This window comes from Drosophila obscura, unplaced genomic scaffold (assembly GCF_018151105.1).
Source record: "Drosophila obscura isolate BZ-5 IFL unplaced genomic scaffold, ASM1815110v1 contig_179, whole genome shotgun sequence".
Taxonomy (NCBI): domain Eukaryota; kingdom Metazoa; phylum Arthropoda; class Insecta; order Diptera; family Drosophilidae; genus Drosophila; species Drosophila obscura.
The window spans coordinates 3655339-3678022 of NW_024542766.1; the positions used below are offsets into that span (position 1 = coordinate 3655339).

The 22684-nt window shown below is 37.5% G+C and overlaps 1 protein-coding gene across 1 annotated transcript; it reads left to right on the plus strand.

The window, feature by feature from the left end:
• Positions 1-5165: 5165 nt before the first annotated feature.
• On the plus strand, positions 5166-19042 carry LOC111080776 (dual oxidase maturation factor 1). Its single transcript, XM_022376588.2, has 7 exons — positions 5166-5271; positions 6861-7066; positions 8571-8628; positions 8760-8894; positions 17690-18121; positions 18187-18835; positions 18904-19042. Exons 2-7 carry the CDS (start codon positions 6902-6904, stop codon positions 18944-18946), a joined length of 1482 nt encoding a protein of 493 aa, XP_022232280.2. The 5' UTR covers positions 5166-5271; positions 6861-6901; the 3' UTR covers positions 18947-19042.
• Positions 19043-22684: the final 3642 nt, after the last annotated feature.

A 22684-nucleotide genomic window follows, 5' to 3' on the forward strand; every position in this document is an offset into this window, starting at 1 on the left:
TATTTTGCACAAGAATCTACAGCTTCAGTTCCTTTGGGTTTCATTCGGGAGCATTTTTCAAATAATTTAAAGGAAATGTAAATGCATTCGATGTACAAATTACCCATAAGCAAGCGGCTACATTTGCTTGGCATCAATAAGTGCAAGGGTATCTATGGATTTTGTTATTTTTAATTGCTTTTTGTATGCTTTGATTTGCTTTGGCTTCCATGTGACAGGTGTTTCGATATTCTTGACTTGCTGATTAAATTTATATAATTTTGTAATGTTTCTTATTAACATTGTGTGAGGTCATCCCCAAAGTGAACCAGTTTCGGAATCTGTTTCAGTTTCAGTTTCGTTTTCGAAAGTATGCCAAAGTATAGACGGGCAAGGTCCCTGATCAGGAATAATAGCCCTGTCGCTGTGTCGGGGCGGCCCCCAAGTTCCCGGTCAGGTTTTTCCTTGTTGTTGTTGTTCCGTGCTGTGCTCTCCCTACTGATCTTCTGAGTGCCCCATAAATTCACACTCACTTAGCCGGCAATTAGCAACAGTAAAAGCTCTGGCCCCCAAAGCTTTTTTCTCTCTCACCCTCTCATGTTTTCCGATCTCGTCTCGTCGCTCTCTTACTGTATTTTGTCGGGTGTCGAGCGCCAAAGCTTACTCAGTCTTCCGAAGACAGACGCTGAAAGCGGACGCTGAAAAAGAAAACGTAAGACGGAGACGCGAACGTTGCGCAGGCGCAGACCGACGATCGATCCAGCAAAAGCAAAAACCCACCAAACGAATACGAAACGGAATTGTGTTTTTTTAGTTGTTTGCTTTTGTTTCGTGTGTGGTGTGTGTTATGGCATGCAAAACGCATGGTGGTCGAAAAAAGTGAGGAAAAGAAAAGAAAAAACCAAAAACCGACAAAAAGTTTGCAAAAAACAAACATACAAAATAAACCGCAAAAGCCGCGCGCGCCTCTATTCCAAATTGTTATAATTTGGAAACGGTAATATAACGGTAAAAAATAGGTCTTGGAAGCTCATCTAGTTATTTGTATTTATGCTTTGTGATTTTTGTCTGCATATAATAATAATAATACAAACACATTAAGCATACAACAAAAAATCCAAACCAATTCGCGGGCATCTTAAAAAAAATTAAAACAAATAAAACCAAAAAAAATAATTGAGCAAATTTCGGCCATAATCGTAAAAAGTTAATTAAATGAGTGAAGCCACTCCACATGTTGCAATTTCGGTTTTTATACAAAAACATGTGCGAAATAATATGCAATGCATTCAAGCGAATTTAATTGAAATGAAAAAGTGCCTGAGTAATTTATAAAAATACATCAAAATTAAATGAGCGTTGAAATGTCACAACAGCTGGCATTTAATATCTACAAATGCTTCCCGTTCCTATAAAAAGAAAGAGCCATACGTTTTAATAATAACTAAAATAATCAATCAAAGAATTAAACTTTAAAATTAATACAAAAATAACTATTACATCACATATCATTAAAAGAAATCCGTGAACAATAAGCTTCATAAATTATTTATAAATAATTCACCGAAAAAGTGTCAGAAGCTCGTCAAAAAAAAAGCGCTAAAATAAATATAAGACAATCTAAAAATAAAATTTAATCACACACAAAGAACGCCCCCAAAAACTTCTGAAGAGATCTGCCGCATATATGGCTCTCCCTCTCTGCTGTGAGCGGGAGTCGAAAAAAAAACCGTGCACGTTTTGGATGCACATTTTTCCCGTTGTCTTTTGTCCGTCCCTCTCTCTTACTCAACACTTGCTTTTGTTTGTTTTTGGCTTCTTCTTCTTCTTCATCTTCTTTTTTCCCCTTTGGGCGTTTGTGCCTGTCGGTGTTTTATCGTTTGCTTTGCCCTTTAGTGTCTCTATGGGTGGGTATGGGTATGAGTGTGTGTGCATCAGGTTGATTTTGGCTGGTGATGCGTTTTGACTGTGTAATTTCCATGCCATGAGGCGGAGGCAGGGCAGGGCAGACACTGTGGGATTACTTCATCTGCAGTTCCATTTCCTATATGGTAGATGATTCAACTTGTTCGCATTCGCGTATATAACTGACTGACAGCACGCCAAACTGACCAGCGCAAAAATAACAAAAAAACGCAAAAATAAACTACAAACTGAAACAGGAAAGAAAGCTAACCGAAGTGTTTGGTACCCTGCAGGTGGAACGGTACTGCGTGTGATATAGTATTAGAACGATTCAGAATTGTTGTCGTTCTGTGGAAAATTTGAGAAAAATCAGATAAGAAATAAATTTGTAAATTTCGCCCTTATATTCGCTTCGATAACACCCTCTTTCTGCTGGCAGGGTATCAAAACAGAAACGCAAAAAAATTGCACGAAAAAGCCGGTTGAAGGCGACTCTTACATATTTACACGCACCAGCGCTCATTGAACACACAACAAAAAAACTACACCAAAAGCAACCGCAAAAACAAAAGCAACAAGGCGACACAAAAACCTGTAACGCAGACAGAGACGTCGACAGAGGAGTTTTTAAAGACATTTGCAGAGGCAACCCCCTAACCCCCAACAGTCCGCGCGCCTGCACCAGGTACAGCTGCGTGTTGATTATGTCAATTTCATGTTTGCTTCATTTCCTCAACAACCAGCAAGAGGGGGTAGGGGCGAACAGGTAAAGCTAGGTAAAGCTTGGCAAAGAGAAGAGAGCAAAACCAACGGAAAGGGGAGCGGCAGCAATTTCACTTTCGTTGGACTTGAAAATAATAAAAGAAAAAAAAACACAGCTGCAGTCAGGCGGTAGTCTCGGAGAGACGTAATGGAGACAGACAGTGGCTACGATACAGAGAGAGAGAGAGAGAGAGCGAAAGAAACGGAGCAAATGAGAGTGAGAGTGGGCTGCAGTGGGAAGCTGCGATGACGCCACTCTTCACTTGCTTTGCGGTGCCGTTTTTGCTGGTACAGTGGACAGTGAGTCGAATAAATGAAATGCGGGCGTTGCTACTCACAGTGGACAGTGGAATGTGTTAAGAATTAATAATAGAATAATCAAGAAAACGTGCATGAAATATTAAATTAAGTTAGTTATAAAATAAACTTCTGAAAATCATAAACTTTAAAGAAAAAGTCCCACCCACTGCATGTGGGTCGTTGGCGGAGACAGACAGTAGCTGGGAAAGAAAGAGAGCACTGTTGGTGGAAGCGGCGTTGATCACAAGATGATGCAGTTGGAATTTTAAGTGAAATAATAAGCATGTGTGATAAGAGAGAACCTAGATGGACGAATTAATACAAAGTGAATATTAATTGTGATCAAAATGATCTTAAGAATCAATGATGAAAATAGACAGCGGCTGGCAGAGAAAGAGAGCAAGTGAGAGTGAGAGCACATAAACTAATGTGTGTGCTGCTGTGTTTACGAAAGAGTACAGTGGGACTTTAAAGTGAAATGATAGCCAAAAATACTTGACCAAAGCTACTAGCAAAACTCTTCAACAAAATACTTTCAATTTGTGATGAAAAAACTTAAAACATTAATTAAATAGTCCCACCAACAAGTCTGCGTGCCACTGTCCCGTCAACGCCTTTTGTGTGTGCGTTGCTGCTGTTTTTTTCCCCCTCTCTGCTCTGCCTCTTTAGTTTCATTTTGTAACTGTAATGTCTCTGTTTCCATTGTTGTTTTTGTGGCATTGTTGTTGCTGATGCTGTTGTTGGTGCCTGTAACGTAATAACGTAATATGCTTTGCCGATTTCCACATGCAAGAGAGACGCTGCGAATGCGTTGAGCTTTACGTTTTGGTGCCAAGTCCAGCGTCGACGCAGACCGCAACGCAGCGACCGCAAAATAGCGGCAGAAAAACATCGACTGCGACTGCAACAGCAGGCAGCGACTGCGACTGCATTGTTGTCCGAGCATTGTTGTACGCTTTGCAGGAGAGTATCATGATTTTGTGCACATGTTTGCACCATCGAGAAAAAAGTCCTTCATGTAGTTTAATGTTTTTCTTTTTAATTCTGCAAATTTTCGATCAACATCAAATCACATCCACCTACAACATTTATATGAACGATCGACTGGAAAGTGTATCAAAAGCTTCGACATCCGACACTGGCTTTCCCTTTTGTGTTGCTTTTGTTGTAAAATTGAGCTAATAAAGCGCGTCGAATAAAAAGCGGCAACCAGCTCCTGCCACAAATATGCGAAGGTCAACCAACAGCAGCAGCAGAAACAAAGGCTTAAAAAGCTCACCCCCTATATTTTCGCACCTTGTTAGTTTTTCCATTTCCATTTTGTTGGCCTTTTTTTTGCTGCTGCTGCTGCTGCTGTCAGACTGGCGAAAAATTCTAATTATAAATGAAACAATTTATTACCGGGTTTTTAAAAATAAAATGCAATTTATGTGCAACGTCTGGCGGCGGTGGCGGCACTGTTGACTAGTTAAACCGGTTCATTGCAACGTGCAACAAACAGCAAAAAACTAAAACTACAACAAAAATCATCCAACCCAATGGGGGTGCACCCCCCACTATTCTCCCCCCATAGAAGCAGACAGTAAAATGCATTTTCCAAGAAAAACATTTTTCTGGCATTTAAAGAATTGTCAGAAAAAAATGTTACGAACAATCGAAAATAAACTAAAACGAAAATAATCTTTGAAATTGGAAAAATCTATAGAAAATGGAAAAAGATTTATGTCAAGAACAAAGGTTTTTGTGGTTTTTTAAAGAAATGTAGAGTCAATTTAAGGAATAATTAAAAAAACAAACCAAATCAGATTAAAACAGAGAGATAGCAATCTGCCTTTAAAAACCAATATTTACTGCAATTCAATTCTGATAATAAGATGACGTATAAACAATACAGAAAATACCTGAAAAATAAATAACATAAAACGTAAGCTTAATTAAAATGCTTAAAACAAGTCCCTGAATCCCTAAAAACAAGTGCGAAAAACACCATAAAATTCACGTCTTTACAATTTAAAAAATTTCATGTATAAAGCTGTGAAAACAAGAATTTATTTTCAACAACAACAAATTTAATTAATAATTTAACTGCAAATAAAAGTGTGTGTGTGCGTGCGTGCAAAAATTGATGGCAGTCTCCCATTATCTTCTCCATTAATCATAAATGCAAATTTTTTTCGATTATTTAGCTAACACGAAGATATACATTTTTGAATTGGCCATCGAAATTGGATTAAACAAAATATAAAAAAAACCAATCAAATCGAAATAAAAACAAGCAAAAAAAAAACAATTATTTTGTATGCCAGTTTCTGTTTGACAAGTTTGGTAAGTGAACTTTAAAAAGCATTGATGGATGGATGGATGGCGATTGAACAATAAATAAATTAAATGTTAATGAAGAATGAAATTCTTAACAGACCTCGTTGCGGAACTTGCAAAATCTATATCCCAAGGGTAGCATTTCGTTTCGATTCTCATTCTACACCCTGGGGCCCCTTTTCGACTGAGACTTTCACATGCCACCAGAACTCGTGCTGTGTGCTCTGCTGTGCTGTGCCGTGTGCTGGGTAAAACCAACTGAATGTTGAGATATCGATCGAAACTTACATCCGTGTGCCGCTGTCAACGTAACAAGTTATGCGTATGAGCAATGCTCTTAACCGCTAGCCTTTGCCTTTTTGCCGCTGACAAAAAAAACCTAAAGGGGTATAATGAGTTTTTTATTTCATTTGTACAGTCTCTTGATTGGATTGCAACAAAGATGATGAGTTGTTGGATATGAGATCATGGGATTGTCGATCATGATATGAAGGATCGGCGGATAAATTCTTCAAAATTTCAAAAATGATCTTTAATCCAATTTTTAATTAAAGTCCACAAAAATGTAGACTTTTATAAAGTTTTCTGCATCCACTACGGTCAAAAATGCTTTTCCCATAAAATATCTTCTAAAATTCCGCTTTCATAAATATATTCCTTCAAAGTATAAAGCCTTTAGAATGAGATTTAAATACATATTCCACACTACCATAAATTTCCATTGAATCTTAATTTAAAAAACCTCACAGCTCTCCTGTCAGTCGTGGATCTATGGCCCCAAGTTCAACCTCTAGACAACCTCATTAACATATCATTGGTAGTTGCCCCGTGTATTATTATTCCTAGGGTATTTATAAATTCGCCACCAAAACACCTATATTATCGTTCAAGACTCATTCAATATCATTCGACACTTAATTATAGTAGCTTTTGCCTACGTCATCCACCCCTCAGAAGTGGCAGAAGTCCGGCAGTCAGCGAGCAGCTGATGCTGATGATGGCTTCTCGCCGGCGGTTTCTCAGTCTCTCTCTTAATTGTTCATCGCATCTGAAGATTTTTGTTGGAATCGCGTTTTATTGTTAATTTGTTTGTTGCTGGAATCCGGTTCTAGGTCTCATTTCTGGTTCGTTCAATCTTCGTGGCTTTTCGAAACAAACATTATGTTGAGGCCTTTGAAATTAAATTCCTTTGTTTCAAATAATGCCAGAAATTCGTTATCTATTTTTCTTTGGTATCTTTTACATTTCCGGGTACGAGAGGGCTACCTAATGGTATAATGTATATATAAATTGATTTGCATATTATTTTTATCTCTATTTGCAAAACTAATTTTTGCATTGAGCTGCCTGCCTGTCACTTGAGGATTGAAGTATTCGCTACCTAAAAGCTTAGTCACGAATTGCAGATATTGTATCTGCAAGATGCGAGATGAGAGTGGCCTCTTTGCATGATTTTGCAATGCAAATCTCATTAATTAAGTGCTCTTTCAAAATATATCCATCCATCCATTGCTCTTATATTTGGGATTTTATTTTTTTACATATTTATTTTTATTAATTTATTGATTTTTTGTTACCCACACATATGGTTGTAGATTCCCCACAAACATCACAGCCATAAGCCTCAACAACCAGCATGAAAGGCTGGTTCGACGCGTTTCGAGACGATGGGGGACCAACGCTATATTCATTCTCCAACCGAACACCCGTCACCGGTGATGTCTCCATTGTGGCAGTCTCTGTTCTATTTGCCACATTCTATGTGGCATTTTTGGTCATATTTCCGGGTGTACGAAAGCAGGTGAGTGGGCCAGTGGGCTAACGGAGTAATCGTATTTTTTAAATAACCTTAAATAAAGTTAATTTTTGATTTAATCAATTAACCAGTTCGTAATTTATGTGATTTAATTACCAGTTCATGAAAATAAATATTGAATTTTTTGCTCGACTGAATTAAATTAAATAACCTTTTGGAGTTTTTTAGTATAATTTGAATCTTTCATTTGATTAAATTTCGTTCCGAATTTAAATACTGTGAGCTAGTTTTATTTTTACATACAGAAAATCATCCCAAAAGATTTATAACCATTTAACATTTGATTTGATTAGAATCTAGCATAGATATTTATTTTAAATATCATAACAAATTAATAGCCCGACATTTGGGTGCAATTGGTTGAGTCTCAACCAGTTTCCCTGGCATCAAATTAGATCTAAAATAGTGCTCATAAATGTCTTAGAATCATCGTAAATGTAAAACATAAAGTACATTTCATTAACCGTAGCGTAGAAGTGTGGTATATATTACCATATCGAATATTAATTGACGTGCGGATTGTAGCCGCTACTTGAGGCCTCAACGTCCGATCCGATACGTTTTCTCACGCTGCTGCTGCTGCTGTTGCCGGCTGGTCTGTGGGTCGGCTGTCTGTCTGTCTAATTGAATTGTGGCATTGCCTGTAATCGACGGCACGTTTCCAAACAGATGTCAGATAAATCTTGAACAAAAAAAAATACAATATATACGGGGTATTGTATGTATAAATACAAATACTCTGGGTAAACCCGTTAACGGGATGGCGCGCCCTTTTCTTGTCTTTTGGGGTCACAATCGGAGATCAATTGTTGGCTTAATTAAAGTTTGGCAATACTAATAGCACTGTTCCATTAGCGGTACATTCACAGTCGAGAACATTGGTGTTTACACTGGGATTTTCCAAAATTTACACTTGAATGAAAAAAAAAACAGCTACCAAAAAATCATTTTACATCTATTGTTTGAAATATTTTCGATTTAAATTCAATTAAAAACAGAAATTAAAAATTAAAATGAAATAATAAATTTTAAAGTTTAAATTAAAAAATATATTAAATTTAAAAATTATATCACTAAAGTTCTACGCAACATTGGTTTTTAATTAATAAAAAACAGCTACAAAAAAATCACTGTGTATCTATTCTTTGAAATGTTTTCGATTTAAATTCAATTAAAAATTAAAATTAAATACATTTTAAAATTCCAATTTAAAAATGTATTAAATTTAAAAATTATATCAGTGAAAAAACTGTAATATTAAAATATTTGCTATTAAAAGTCTACTACTATATAAAATGCAAAAGTAGTGCATCCTTTCGCTTATGTGAAATTTGTAAAGGGAATGCCGTTATGTTCGCCATATTCGTTGAATGTTTCCAAGTGGAACGAGCTGTGTGACATTAATTGGCTTTGGATTAAAGTTGAATACTAGTATTTTCTGTATATTCTTGTTATTTATTGTATAATTATTTTTTGTTTATTCTTGCAGAAATTCACAACATTCTCGACAGTCACACTGTCGCTCTTTGTGGGTCTAGTCATACTGGGTGAGTACCAGATGTGTGACCTTCATTTAATATGAAGTATGAATATAATACCTGATTTGCATATGCTCAATCTTTTCACACATCTTTATCGCACCACAACAACACAACACAACAACAACAACAACCGACAGTCACTCGTTTGGGATCCGCGTGGCATGTGGCACATGCAACCATCATTGCACCGTACAAAGCCTTCTCACGCGAGAAGCTACCAGCTCGGATCGGCACCCACATTGGCCTCATGCATGTCAATGTAACGCTGACGGGTAAGTTTGCCAATCTTTCAATCAGGGGTCTTCCCAAGTACTCGTGTCGTATTCGACGGGTGAATGGGTGAATGGGTTGTCATATTTGATTATTTCTTGTGCAGGGCCCCCAACGATTGCCAGAGTTTCGCTTCGCTTCTATTTGTGTTTGTATTTATTTGTATTTGAGTTTCAGTTCGATTTTTTTTTTATGGTTAAATTTACTTAGTGGTAACGTTTAACGATTGGGCTTGAAATTGTAGTGTAAACTTTGAGATAGTTTTAATGGTGTGTGGTTATTGGAAGAGGCACGAAGTGAAGGTGCGAGTATCCTTGATCATTAAATCAGAGGTTTATGATAGGAATTTTTAAATGTATATGCATTGGAAAGCTTTTCTTTATATTTGATGGAAATTATTCGACTTGCTGTCCAATTAAATATGATTAAAATATCTACTGAGATTGCCTAAAATACAACTCAAAAAATTAATCATAAACATCATTAAATTAATAATTACTACCGCCAAAAGCAACGAAAAGAAATTCCCCGTTTTGATTATATAAAAAAAAGTCTTTCCCAGAAATTAGTGCCCCTTGAAAAGCATAAAAACTGTTGACCGTTTATTTCGTTTTCATTAATGAATGTGAATAATGCTTGTACTCAAACGCCCCCTACTCCAATGAATCGTTGATTGAATGGCATTTGTATTCAAGGGGTATTCGGTTGTATGACCGAAAAGAGTTTTCATTTTCAATTCATTAAGCAAAATAATTCCCTCGTCTTGGGGCGCTGTGTCGTGCCTCCCAACTCTCACAATCTGCACGCCCCCATCTTTTCGAGTCGATCCCCCAATGAGCAGATAAAAAACGAACGTCAACAGCCAACGAAAACGAAGTTCGAAAACAATTGAGCAATTTTCATGCAAGATTTTTATCGAACATCTCAAAAATAATGCAAGAAAAATTGTGCATACGTAGAGTCGAAACGCGGATATCCTTCAAGAGAGCATTTAACTATTTAATTTTGATTTACCAAGAAGTTTAGCTCTGTATAAATATATAATAGCAAACATTGAGCTGTAGTACTATATGATGTTTTTTTCTTCCAGGGAATTTATTCGTTTGAAATTCATTTAAAATAATAATAATCACTAAAAACTTAAGAAAATCAGTATACTCTTCTTAAAAACAATATAGATACATTTTGTGTAGATAAATTTTAATTAAAACGCTTTAATTTTCTTCAGGGGTAGCAGTTGCTGCTGCTGCCGTTTGGGGCTTGACTTGGGGTTTGACTTGAGGTTAGGCTTCTGGCTAATTGATTTCCTAAAATTTTGTGGCTGATATTTATATTCATCTGAATTTTTTGGTGGCTCAAACGCGAGGGTGATGGGTGGGCGGTGACGTCAGTTGCTGCTGCGGTTGCTGCTGCCGACGCTGCTGATACTTTGTTTGTTGTTGGCTCCTGCCAAGTGCCAAGTCAAGTTGCATGTCACGATTCTTGGCAACAATGGAGGCAGTAGATAGAGGGGCAGGCAATGGCAGCTGGGGCAGCAACAATAGCAAACAGCAACAGCAACAAATTGAAATGCCACTCGACTCGCGCTCTGCTCGACACCTGCGGAAATATTCGATTCCAAATAGCAAAAACGCTTTGCCATACGGGCCTCTATGATGTATACATATATGTATATACCCCCTATATATCTGTATCTGTATATATGTATATCTGTTTTGTTTGTTCAGATTTCACTCACTTTGCTCATCGAAAAGGTGAAATGCTTTTGTATGTTACCTTAGACCTCAGCTGAATCAATTGGAATGCCAGTTTGAAGTCAACTCAAGCACGAATAATCCATACATACTCCTGGTCCCTGCCCCCCCACCCCTTCATCTATTCCCACTCCACAAAATGTGAGCAAATGTTTCGAGTGGCGGTGGGGCCAGCAGCAGCAGTTGTCTGTTGTGTGTTGTGTGTGGCCCCATAACAATCATTTTTTGTTTGCAAAATATGGAGATTAAATATTATAGTAGAATGCCCTTTTAGAGGGCAGGCAGTCGGGCATTTTCTTTATAGAAATCTGAAATCTGATTCGGAATTAAATGGGCATTGAGAAACTTGGATATTGGCTTTTGGTGGGGATTGGAAGACAGGGAATGATTTTTGCTGAACATTTTGTGGGTTTTTCCGATTGTTTTGCATGGGAATTTTGGAACTGATTTTCAACAGGTTTTTCCTGCAAATATTTGTAGGGATTTCGGCCATATTCTTATTATATCTATGTCAAAATGCATTCTGAAAGTCAAATTTGTATTCCTATTTTTATTTATCATTTTGATGGCTTCATGGCTTTGTTTATATTTATTTATGGACACTATACTGACGAGTAAAATAAAGTAGAATAAAGAAAGATGTACACTTCAACTGACTAAAAATTGGAGTAGACACTAAACACACACCAACAGTACCCACAGATAGATTGTGCACAAAAGCAAAAAGATGTGTCGATATTTACCCCCCTCTTCAAACACCGACTCTCTGACTGTTGAGGGGGCATTATGTCGGTTTTCATATTGGTTTTACACTAATACAGATTTTGTGGAGTATCTTTTATCTTTTCCCTCCAGAAACCACACACACACACACACCTCCCCTGTAGGGCGGTAGAATTTTACGCCCCATCGAAACCCCAACCGGAACACCAACCGGAATGAAGTTTGCCAAAAAGTGTTTCACGTGTTTCTCCATTCTCCGTTCACTCTATTGTTATTTCTATTATTTTTGTTGCCCGTTGGATGGTTGAATGGATGGTTGGATGCGAGAGTGGGCGTTGTGGGTTTCTGTTTTTAGTAAAAGGGCAAACGTTGCCTCAAGTTGACAGCTGCTGCTGGCTGTCTGCTCCACAAAATGTTTCTAGTTTTAGATACATTTTTTTTAATGTATTTTTTTTTCCTGTTTGATTTTGAATATGATAATTGCGCATGTCAATCGTTGGAGTGTGTCTTAGAGGCCTCTCTATGGCTCCACTGACAACTTAATTGTTGCACTCGTTACCAAGTCGAATATATATTTATTTCTTTTTTTTTCGTATGATTTTCAATTGTAATTGAAGCATTTTCCATTGCCAAATCAAAGTCAAGCAAATGTCAAATACATTTTGAGGTGTTCAAAATCTGTGCATGATGATCATTTTATAATGATGATTACCGTTTGAATAAAAAGCCTTCTTGTTGTTTGGATTTTTTTGGGCCAATCTGCTGCGGTCTTAATGATTTATCATTTATGAGACTTTTGTTGCACTTCCAATTTGGGTTGCAGTTTTCGAGTTGCGGTCTGGTGGCATTTATTGTTGTCTCTCCCTCTTTAAGGTCTCTTGTGGGTGTGTTTTTTTCGTATGCTCGATTAACTGCGGCATTTAGACACTTCGTTTGGCTGGTGGCTGTTTGTTGGCTGCCTTTTTTTTTGTAGTTCCATTTGAAGTGCAAGGAACTTGCAGCTGTTGCCAGGTGGCAATTGTTGATGGTTCATCAGCTTTCAGCCTTTAGTTGCCTTCCCTTCTAAGTAGCTGACTCACTCAACCGAATGGAACTCATTGAGATATATGTAGCTATGGTTAGATAGAGCTGGATAGAGCTGATAGAGGTTCGTATATTTTTGAGAAGTTAAGAATAAAAAAACCCATTATTAGAGATCATTATAGAGTACTTTGAGTAATTCTGCCAAAATTCTGGGTTCTTATGGGAAAAATCCACAATTAGGAATTGTATACCTGAAGCTACATGAATTATTGTCAGAATACTTTGACTTTGAGACTTTTACAACTAAAATTACAACTTTTTAAGTCCAGAAATTCTAGATTTTCTACGATTTATAATTAGAAAAATAAAAATATTAAAATAAAAAAATATACAAGATATAATATATATATATATACATATATATACATATAGAATATGTAACTTCTTAAATCTATTTTTAATTTAAATTTAATTTTCTTACTGCCATATTTTGATTGTTTTGAACTCACTTAAAGTCTTCTATTTTAGCTTATTTTCTACGATTTATAATTAGTAAACAAATTTTTGGATCGTTCACTTAAAAATATAAATGCTTAAATCTATTTTAAATTTAAATTTAAAGCCGTACTGCCATATTTTCATTGGTTTTAACTCACTTAAAGTCTTTGATTTTAGCCTTTTTTTAATAAATTAACTTTTCCATTAACTCCGAAGACCGTGTGCATTTTTGTATTATAGGCTTTATAGCCTCCATTGATTTTTCTACAAAAGGGCTATTGACCCTTTTGTGTCACTTGCAAATTCTGTGGCTGTCCACATTTCTGCCCAACTTTGGACACCATCCCAATTGCCCAATTGCAAACTTGTCCTCTTGCCCACTTGCCCACCTGCCCACATGTGCAAGCAAAGTTTTCTATTTATAAAATAATTCCATTCTATTTGCAATTTTTTTTTTTATAAGTACTTGTCTTTTCACGTTTCATTTCCTAATGGAGATGGACATCTGGCGGCGCGCTCACTCGACTGATGACCAAAAAATGCATGACAGAAATGGAACGTACTTACATTTATTTCTAAAACACACACAGAGGCAGACAGACATGTGGCAGAAGGGTCACATGGGGAGGGGGAGGTACCTGCTCTGATGAGGCGTATAATTTGGAAGCAGCATTGGTTGCCATTGTCTCTCTGTTGCTCTTTGTGTCCGAGTATTGTGTCGTGTGTCGTGTGCCTCTTTGTCTATTGTAAAGTCATGATTAATTTAAGTTTTTTTTTTCCTTTTTTTTTTGTTGCTGCTGCCAAATTGTTTTTTAACCCGTCCATTCACATCTCCACTCTCCACTCTTCTCTCTGTGTATCTCCACACCTCTTCCCTCTCTCTCTCTCTCTCTCTCTGCATCACCACTCATCTTCTCTTCCCTCTCTCCCTCCAACCCCAAAGTAAACACACAAAATCAGCATAATCATCACTTAAAATTATGAAAAGGCATAAAAATGTTTAAATTTATTTGTCTTTGTTGTTGCTGCTGCTGCTGCTGCTATTGTTGTTGGCTGTACTTAAGCGCGAGCTACCATCAACACACACAGCCTCATCCATAGCCACATCCATCGTCGTCTTCGTCGTCGTCGTCATCCGCCTCAAGTATCAAGTAGGAAAACATTAATTTCGTATGGGTATATGGTAATTTGTGTGTTGTGGGGTTCTTACATTTAATAAAGCAAAAAAAAAGAAGATACATTTGGCGGAAGTTTGCGGAAGTGGGTTTATGGGCGGCGTATGGATGCCGAAAGCGGAACCCTTCTTGTAAAGTTATTAATGAATCGATTGGTTAATGGTTTGAAGTTTTGACTGTATATATTTTACAAAATATTTGTAGAACGGGAAGAACTATAGACAGAGAGGAGTAGGAAAAAGATAAAATATTAGATTTTTTAAATAAGAAATCTAAAATCCAAAAATATTTTCTATTAAATTAATTTAAATAAAATTTTAATTTTTAATTAAATTTAATTAAATCTTTAGTATTTTGGAATATTTTTTTATTTATTTTTTTTAATATTATGATTTTTATTGCCCAACTCTTAAGAGAAAATACCTCTGCCCAAAGTCTCTCTTTTCCCTGGACTCGTGTCCGCACATTCTAATATCCATTATAATTCGAAATTTCTTTCCATTTCTGTAAAGTTCACCCCACACATTAATCCCCTGACCTTTTAATTTACGCACCATTTCCTAAACTATTTTCCTTAACTCCTACCTAAAATCTATCATTTAACGATTAATCTTTATTTTTTGTTTTAATGGGTATCTCCTACTTTTACTTCCCCTTTTTAATTTCCGACTGAATGTCAGATCTTAATCGATTCGGCCATAAACCACATCCACATTTGAATCAAGTAGAGCTCCGATCCGCTCCACACAATTACCAAATTGAACCGGTTGCAACGCGTCGTTGCAAGCAGCGAACCGACACACAATTTCCACATCCGAAAACGAGTCTCTGTCTCTGTGGTGTGCCACCAACTGGGAAATCATAACGATTGTCAGTTTAATGACTTTACAATCGATCTACAAAATGCGTAGACAGTGCGTATACTTGACTTTGTTTTGCGTTCTATTTTAGTTTTTTTTTTGTATGTTTTTTTTTTGCCATTTTCGTGATCGAGTGGAAAAATCAAACAAAAAAATCGTAGGCCAGACAGACATACGATGGAGAGAACCTTGCCCCAAGTCGAAGGCCAAGCCCCATAGCATAAATTATATGACAACTTTTTGAGGATTTATGTAATCTCTTTTTTTTATACAATGTCTGTTTCGTTGTTGTTTTTTTTTTTTTTTACAATATTTTCTTGGCGTTGAGTTTGTAATTTGTAAGCTCGTTTCGTGGCGTTCGTCGGATTGGTGGGCGTTTTTCGATATTTGGGCATACATTTGTAGCGCTTTGCCGGCTTACGGCTTACGTTTCAGTTACATGAGTCATTCGGCGTTGGCTTGGAGGAGGTGCAGAGGTATTTGGCATTTGAGGTAGCTCTGCGGCGTGGGAATTTCCCATATAAGTCATCGTTTTATAGACCTCTAAGAGGTTATAGTATGGTGGAAAGGGTGACACAAAAATGGTATTTTATTGGAATTATAATTATGATATTATGGTATTTATTATTAGCCATAAACGGCATGGGAACACGGAACTGGAAACTCTTGTAGCAATGGGGGGACAGTGGAACAGATATCTAAAAAATAAATGCTATCAGGGAATATCAGTAAAAATGTTTCCCAGAAAGTAGAAACACGCCAAATGATTCGAAAAGATTAGCTCTAATTTCATTACTACTGTGAAGGGTAATAGTTAATTCTGTGTATTTTTCTTGAATGATCGATTCTAAATACCCGTTCCTTCAATAGCTAATTTTGTATATTCTCAGTCCACCTTTTATCTTTAATGCTTGATTTGATTCCCTATTTGATTTTCCAATTAATTGATATTCCAAAACGATTCCCATTATAATTCTTCCTCTGGGGTTTTTTTTCCATCATTCTTTTATTGACTTTCGAAAATTAATTCCTCTGTCTTTTAATTATGAATACCTCTCGTGCCACTCGTTGTTCAGCTTTTAGCTAGGGGGTTTATTTGTTTCTTATTTCTTTATGCATATATTGTCACTCTCTGTTGCTGTCAGACACTGTGGCAAACGTGAGCAGCAGCCGCACAAGCCGAGAAATCATATATCATTTGAAGTCTTTCTGCCGATGAAGACCCCCCCCTTTTAACTGCGAAATAAAAGATTAATGATTTATGCATAAATGCTTAAAATGCTTTTAAAAATTAAACACAAATAATTCTGTGGCAGAGAGTGGGTTTGATTCTAAAATTAGCATTACCAAAGTATATTTTGGACATTGGGTTTCTCTTCCATTCACAAAAATAAATGCCCAAAAGTATCCATTAGTTAGATTTATACTTTAATGGGGATATACAATGCGTCATCTATAGTTCTATATCTTGAGCTTGAGAGTAAGGCAAGTCTTTTGTATGATATGATTTTTATGATGTAGATACTCTTTCAAGAAGGGCGTACGATTATAATGATTTTTGTGTGTGGTTTGCAATGCAGAGATATCCGGGAATCTGCGGACTCGTAGATTATTGTAGTCAGCATGATGTAAAAAGCTCATCTCCTGCATAGCGCTTCATTTCTCTTGCTCCTACAGTTTCTCTGCCAGTGTGGCTTAGCAGTCATCGTTTTTATTACCAAAATGCAGAAAAAAATTGGATAGTCGTGCTTATATCCCCCTCAAGCTCTATCTCACATTCTCTCATACAGTTTCTCTCCCAGTGTGGCTTAGCTGCCAGTGGAACTATCGTTTAAAACCTCTTTCTAAGACAAAAACATTTTTTTTTCTTCAGTTAAACCAACAAAAATTCAACAGACTGTAGTTTCATGTTCCTATTTATTCATAGCCCAATTGCATAATAATGCATCCAAATCGTTCGACTATAATCTGCAAGGGTATCAAATGCTTCTCCCTTGTACAAACATATTTATTTTTGTTGAACCGAATGCGGAATCACTTTGGGGCTTTGAAGTTGTTTGGCCGCTCGAGAGGTGCGCAAAGTTGTCTATAAATTATGCAAATATTTTTTATTCATTTATTTAGCAGTGTTTCTCCCTCTCTCTCTTTCACTCACATTCAAAAACTTGTTGAGCAACGCGCTCGCATAAAAAAAACAACAAAACTGAATGCAAAACGGGCCAAAAGCGCGTGCGCTGTACGTAAACCGGAAAAATTGTTGGCGAATGTTAAACAAAGTATGCAAACAGCAAATAGAAAAAAAAAGAAAAATACAAAATAATTTTATTTTTGTTGCACATTGATTATGCGAATATTGTTGTTGTTGTTGCACTTTTAAGCCGTTGAGCCATTGAGTCGTTCAGTTGAGGTATTTTTGGAGCTTTAAAGCCATTGACAATGAATGTGTGGCATTACGCATACGCCTTGTGGCATCAGCCAAAACACTTCCGCTTGCAACAGGAAATAATCATTTGGTTGCAGTTGTGCCGTGTTGCATTTGTCTGTAATTACACTGAAGGTTCCACTCACTCATTTTCGAGTGCATTTTGAAGGTGTGAGGGTATGGCAGGGGTTTCTATGAAAAGTTCTGACTTGATTTGAGGCACATTTTGTGATTGTCAAGCGGCTTTCAAGGGTGCTACAGCTGCAGTGTTGCCTTTCAGATGATTAAAAGTCGCTTTTAATGAGTGTTCATATATTTTTTGTTTGTATTGCCTTTCGACAGCCATACCCGTGGGTAACTATACGCCACCGGATATCGACTACAACGAGCGCTTCATGTGGGAGGGAGCCACCGATATGAGCGCCAACTATCGACATGCCCTGCAGCGCGGACTGCCCTTTCCCATTCTGACGGTGGCCGAGTACTTTAGCCTTGGCCGCGAGGGCTTCTCCTGGGGCGGACAGTACAGGGCGGCGGGTTATTTTGCCAGCATAATGCTGTGGTCATCGCTGGCCTCGTGGCTGCTGATGAACCTCCTGCTGATTGCCGTGCCCCGGTATGGGGCATACATGAAGGCGCTCACGGGCGCACTGCTCGTCTGCACCACCCTCGGATATCATTGCCTGTTGCCCAAGCGGCCGTTGTGCATTTATTTGGAGGGCGGACGACTGGAGTTTCACTTTGGCTGGTGCTACTGGCTGGTCCTGGTGGCAGGTGAGTGCCATGGATACATGAATTTACCCGCATTGAGAGACTCATTTTTGGTTGTTCTTTTGCAGGTATTCTGTGCTTTATAGCGGGTGTGCTGATCTCCATCATTGATCTGGTGTGGCCGCATACCTTCTCCACGGTGCTGGAGGTGTACTATGGCACGCCCTACGACCGCCATGTGATCCTGGAGGAGTCCAGCGATGTGCGTTACCGCAAGCCACGCAACAGTCGCAGCCTGGAGGATCCCCCCGGTCTGGGCTCGCGCATACTGCGACGCCTAAGCTCCAAGGCGCGTGACATGCAGCACGGCACGGCACCGCGACGTGACAGTCCCGCGGGCGTCTCCAACAGCGCTGGTGGCGCTGGCGCTGGCGCTGGCGGTGCCGCAGGCGGCGTTGAGAACAAGGGTTTCCAGTCGGATGTGCCCAAGAGTCCGTGGCGCTATCCCTTCAGGCGATCGCAGCAGATGCCGCCGCCACACCAGCAGCAGCAGCAGCACCAGCATCCGCTGCAGCAGCAGCATCCCCATCCCCATCAGTCGCACCATCCGCATCAGCATCACCATCAGCAGCAGCTGCAGTTTGTGGGCGGCCCTGTGGTGCAACATCCTATGCATCATATGCAACGCACCATGTCCCAGGACTCGGGATCGAGCATGGGATCGGCAGCAGTGCAAATATCACCGCTGCATAAGCATGCACTGGCCCGAATGTTGCCGTAAGTCTAAGCCCAAACTAAAGTTTAAACTCTAATTAAATATTTGCTGCCCCTTTCCCTTTTTGCAGTAATCCGCCCGTGGAGCGTATACGTGACATGGATCACTGGTGATGCCATTGGACAAACCATTAATTTTTATAGGGCTTAAACAATTCTTAACTATAGTTCGATAAAAACAACAACAAACAAGCTAAAACTAAAACACTTGATGACAAAAAATGCTACAAAACAATTTGTGATAATTTCTTAATTTAAAAAACAAAAACAAAAAACAAAATCAATTAATTGACAAGATCACATAATTTTAAACCTAAAAAAGATAAAAACAAATTCGCTATATTTAAAATCTAACTTTAATTAAATTATTTTAAATGTAAGAGGAAGCTCGCGGCGGCTACAAAAATTTCAAGGATAAGCACGTTTTTAGTGATGTTCATTTGTGATAAGACAGAGACCTGCCACGCCCACACACACGCACACACACAGATGCACCACATGCATACTACATACACGAGGAACACAGAACCGTGAGTTATAATAAAAAAAAGCACACACAGATATTTGCTATATTAAGTTTAATGAATAATTTATTATTATTATGTTCTCGAATGAATATGAATTCCATGCCAGTGTCTATAACGTTTAAGTCGATTGCGAATAAAATATGTAAACTCTGATTTAAGTTTAATTTTTAAGCTCTGACCATGTTAAACAAAAAAAAAAATGATATTCGAAACAAATGACGATAATGAAAACGAGGAAATTTGTTGGTTTTATTTTTATATGATTTAATTTAATTTTAAGTATTAGTTCCTATGGCTTTTCGGTAAATGCATTTTCAAGTTCCCAGTACTTGATTGCTGCCTTAAGATGCGTAGCCTATATTATGTGGTTTTTCCGGAATGGTAACACATACATATTTTAGGTATTAGGCAATGGAAAGGTAACATAAAGATCTAGAATTTATAAATATATATTATATTGCGGATTCTAAGCAGAAATTGGTAGCTTAAGATTATTTTATTAATAGTTATAATAATAATAATAATTATAATAATAATATTTATATTCATAATAATTATAATAATAATTATTATGTATGATTGATATGTATCTACATATATATTTTATATATAGTTATTAGTATTTATTTTCGCAGCTTAAAAAAAATTTTGACATTTAATCTAAAATAAGTATGCAAAAATCCGCCGCTCTCTCTCTTTAGATTTACATTGCAATTTCTTGCTGAATATTTTCCAATGTGTGGGTATATATGTTTTGTTTGCCTTCTGATTTAGTCAGATTTATGGCAAACAATGGACTACATATATTATGGCAAAATGCAGCCCCAAACCCACACTTATAACACCTGGCGGAAGCCTCACCCCCACCCATAAGCCCTTACACAAAAAAAAAAGAGAGAGTGAGATGAGACTGACCCCCCTTGGAAGAAACACAAGAAGCCGAAGAAGCGAAGACCAACAACAACAACCAAAAAAAAATGTCATAAATAAGAACGTTTGCAATTTGTTTATATTAAAATTGAGAGAGAAAGGAGAGAGAGAGAGAGAGAGAGGCAGGGAGGGAGAGAGAGTCAGAGAGTCAAAAAGCATCCAAAAGGGATGAGGCAGGGTGGTGAGGAAGTGCCTATCCTGTGCACAGATTCCCATTGCATTTGGCTCTACAATACACAGCACCCGCACAGCCCCTACCCGCCTCCTGGGTGTTGCAGTATCGCATGGCCTGCTGTTTTTGTGAATTATGCGCCTTCCGTTGCATGCGGCGGCATTTCCAGGCCCAGGACCCAGAACCCCCAGCACCCAGGACTCTGGGACGAAGCCCAAATAATGGCATGACGCGCCTGGCTGCATATTTTTGAAGTCAACAGCCAACAGCAGGGGGGTACGGCAAGAGAGGGTATAAGTAGTAAGAGTACGTACACCCACAACTAACAGGACGCTCGTTTTTGTAATAAAAATGTCATAAATCTTGATTTCTTGAACTCTAAACCAAAAAGCGTGCGATAGCGACACGGGACATCTCTCTCTCGCTCACTCACTCTCTCTCTCTCTGCTGCGTTCTCTCTGCACTGTGTGGCCTGGGCAATATAACTGTCTATTTATGCTCGCCTTGCATATGAAGTACAGTTTTATTTGTTTTTATTTATTTGCACTCGTTTGCAATGCTTTGTCTAGCTGTGTCCTGCTTCCAGCACACTGTCTTCTGTCGCTGTCTCTCTTTGCCTCACAGAGTGAAGAGATTTTAGGAGTACTAGAGAGATGGGGGGGATGAGCTGAGATAATTGATTTATTGGACAGACTTAAGTGAGAAGAAGTTGGTATTAGAGTGTGGGGTAAGGATAACCTTAGCTTTGCCAATAAATAGTAATAATCATAATAATAATAATTATAATAATAATATTATTAATAATAATAATAATTATAATAATAATAATTATAATAATAATAATTATAATATATTAATTATAATAATAATAATATATATAAGTAGAATATAAGGTAAGAGGGTCTCCTGGTTATAATAAGTTTTGATAGCATTAATATATGTATTTTATTTATGTGCTACTACTTTTTCATTCAATTTAAATAATCTATAAATTATTTATTGTATACGTCAGTATTTCTTATTATTTTTTCGTTCTTTAAAATTCCCCAACAATCCATTTAAATAATATATAAATTATAATATTCTCAGTATTTGTTTTTAATTTTATTTTTTTCGTTCTTTAAATTTCCCAACAATCCATCATCATAACATACACTTTTAGGCACTTTGATCCCATTAAATAATCTTCCCTAACTGCTCTGCTCAGCTCTTTTCCCATCGAAATAGTTTCCACTGAAATCCGTTCCATTGCTGCTCCATTATTACGCACAGAGCAGAACCGAACAGAAGTTCCATTAACAATACGCATCAATTTGCATCGATCACATTGGGGGCTAACAATATGTCCAATATGCCAAACAGAAACAATGAGAGAGCGAACGAACGAACAAACGAAAGAGCGAAACAACGAATGGATGAATGAATGAACGAATGAATAAAGCGACAAATAAAATAAAATCGAGTTGCATTTCGGAGAAATAAGATAAATTCTCCTGGCAGCTGCGCTAACGAGCGTCTCCAGGGAGTGTGGGTGTAGGGGGTACGGGGTAAGGGGAGTGTTGTGTGTGGAGGTAGAGCGGGTGGCATAGACTTTTTTGTCAAACAAACAACAAAAGTATTTGCTGAGTAATGCCATCGCTTTTATCTTATGGCGAGCGGGTGGTGTGGCAGTGGGGTGGTGCACAACAGTACCGTTGCATTTCCATTGGAGATGGACGTTTTATTTCGTGCGTGTATCGGAAATATCGGATATATGCAAGAAACTGTACTTACACAAAATATTTTATTTAATTTAGAACTACAAAATATATCATGTCATTGATTTAATTTCCAGGTATAAGATACTTAAACAGTTTTATCTTTTAGTTTTTATTTAAAATTAAACCATTAACCGAATCGATTTGTAGTGCTTGTTCTAGAGCTATTACACCTATTGTACTCAAATCTGTTATTTGCATTTTACATGGTTAATATTGAGTTCTCGATTTTATGGGGGTTTTTCAGAGTGAGATTTCCAGTTAAATTCTGCATAGACAAAATCTTAGAATATTAGTTTTGTTTTTGTTTTTACTATTACGTTATTTTATTTATCGAATCTTCCCTATTAGAGTATGACGACAAGTATGCAAATCTTAACCTAATATATATATTTAATTAATTTATTGTATTAATCCAACAAAAAGTAGAATGAATTTTTACCATGCCCTGTGCAGATTAATTATA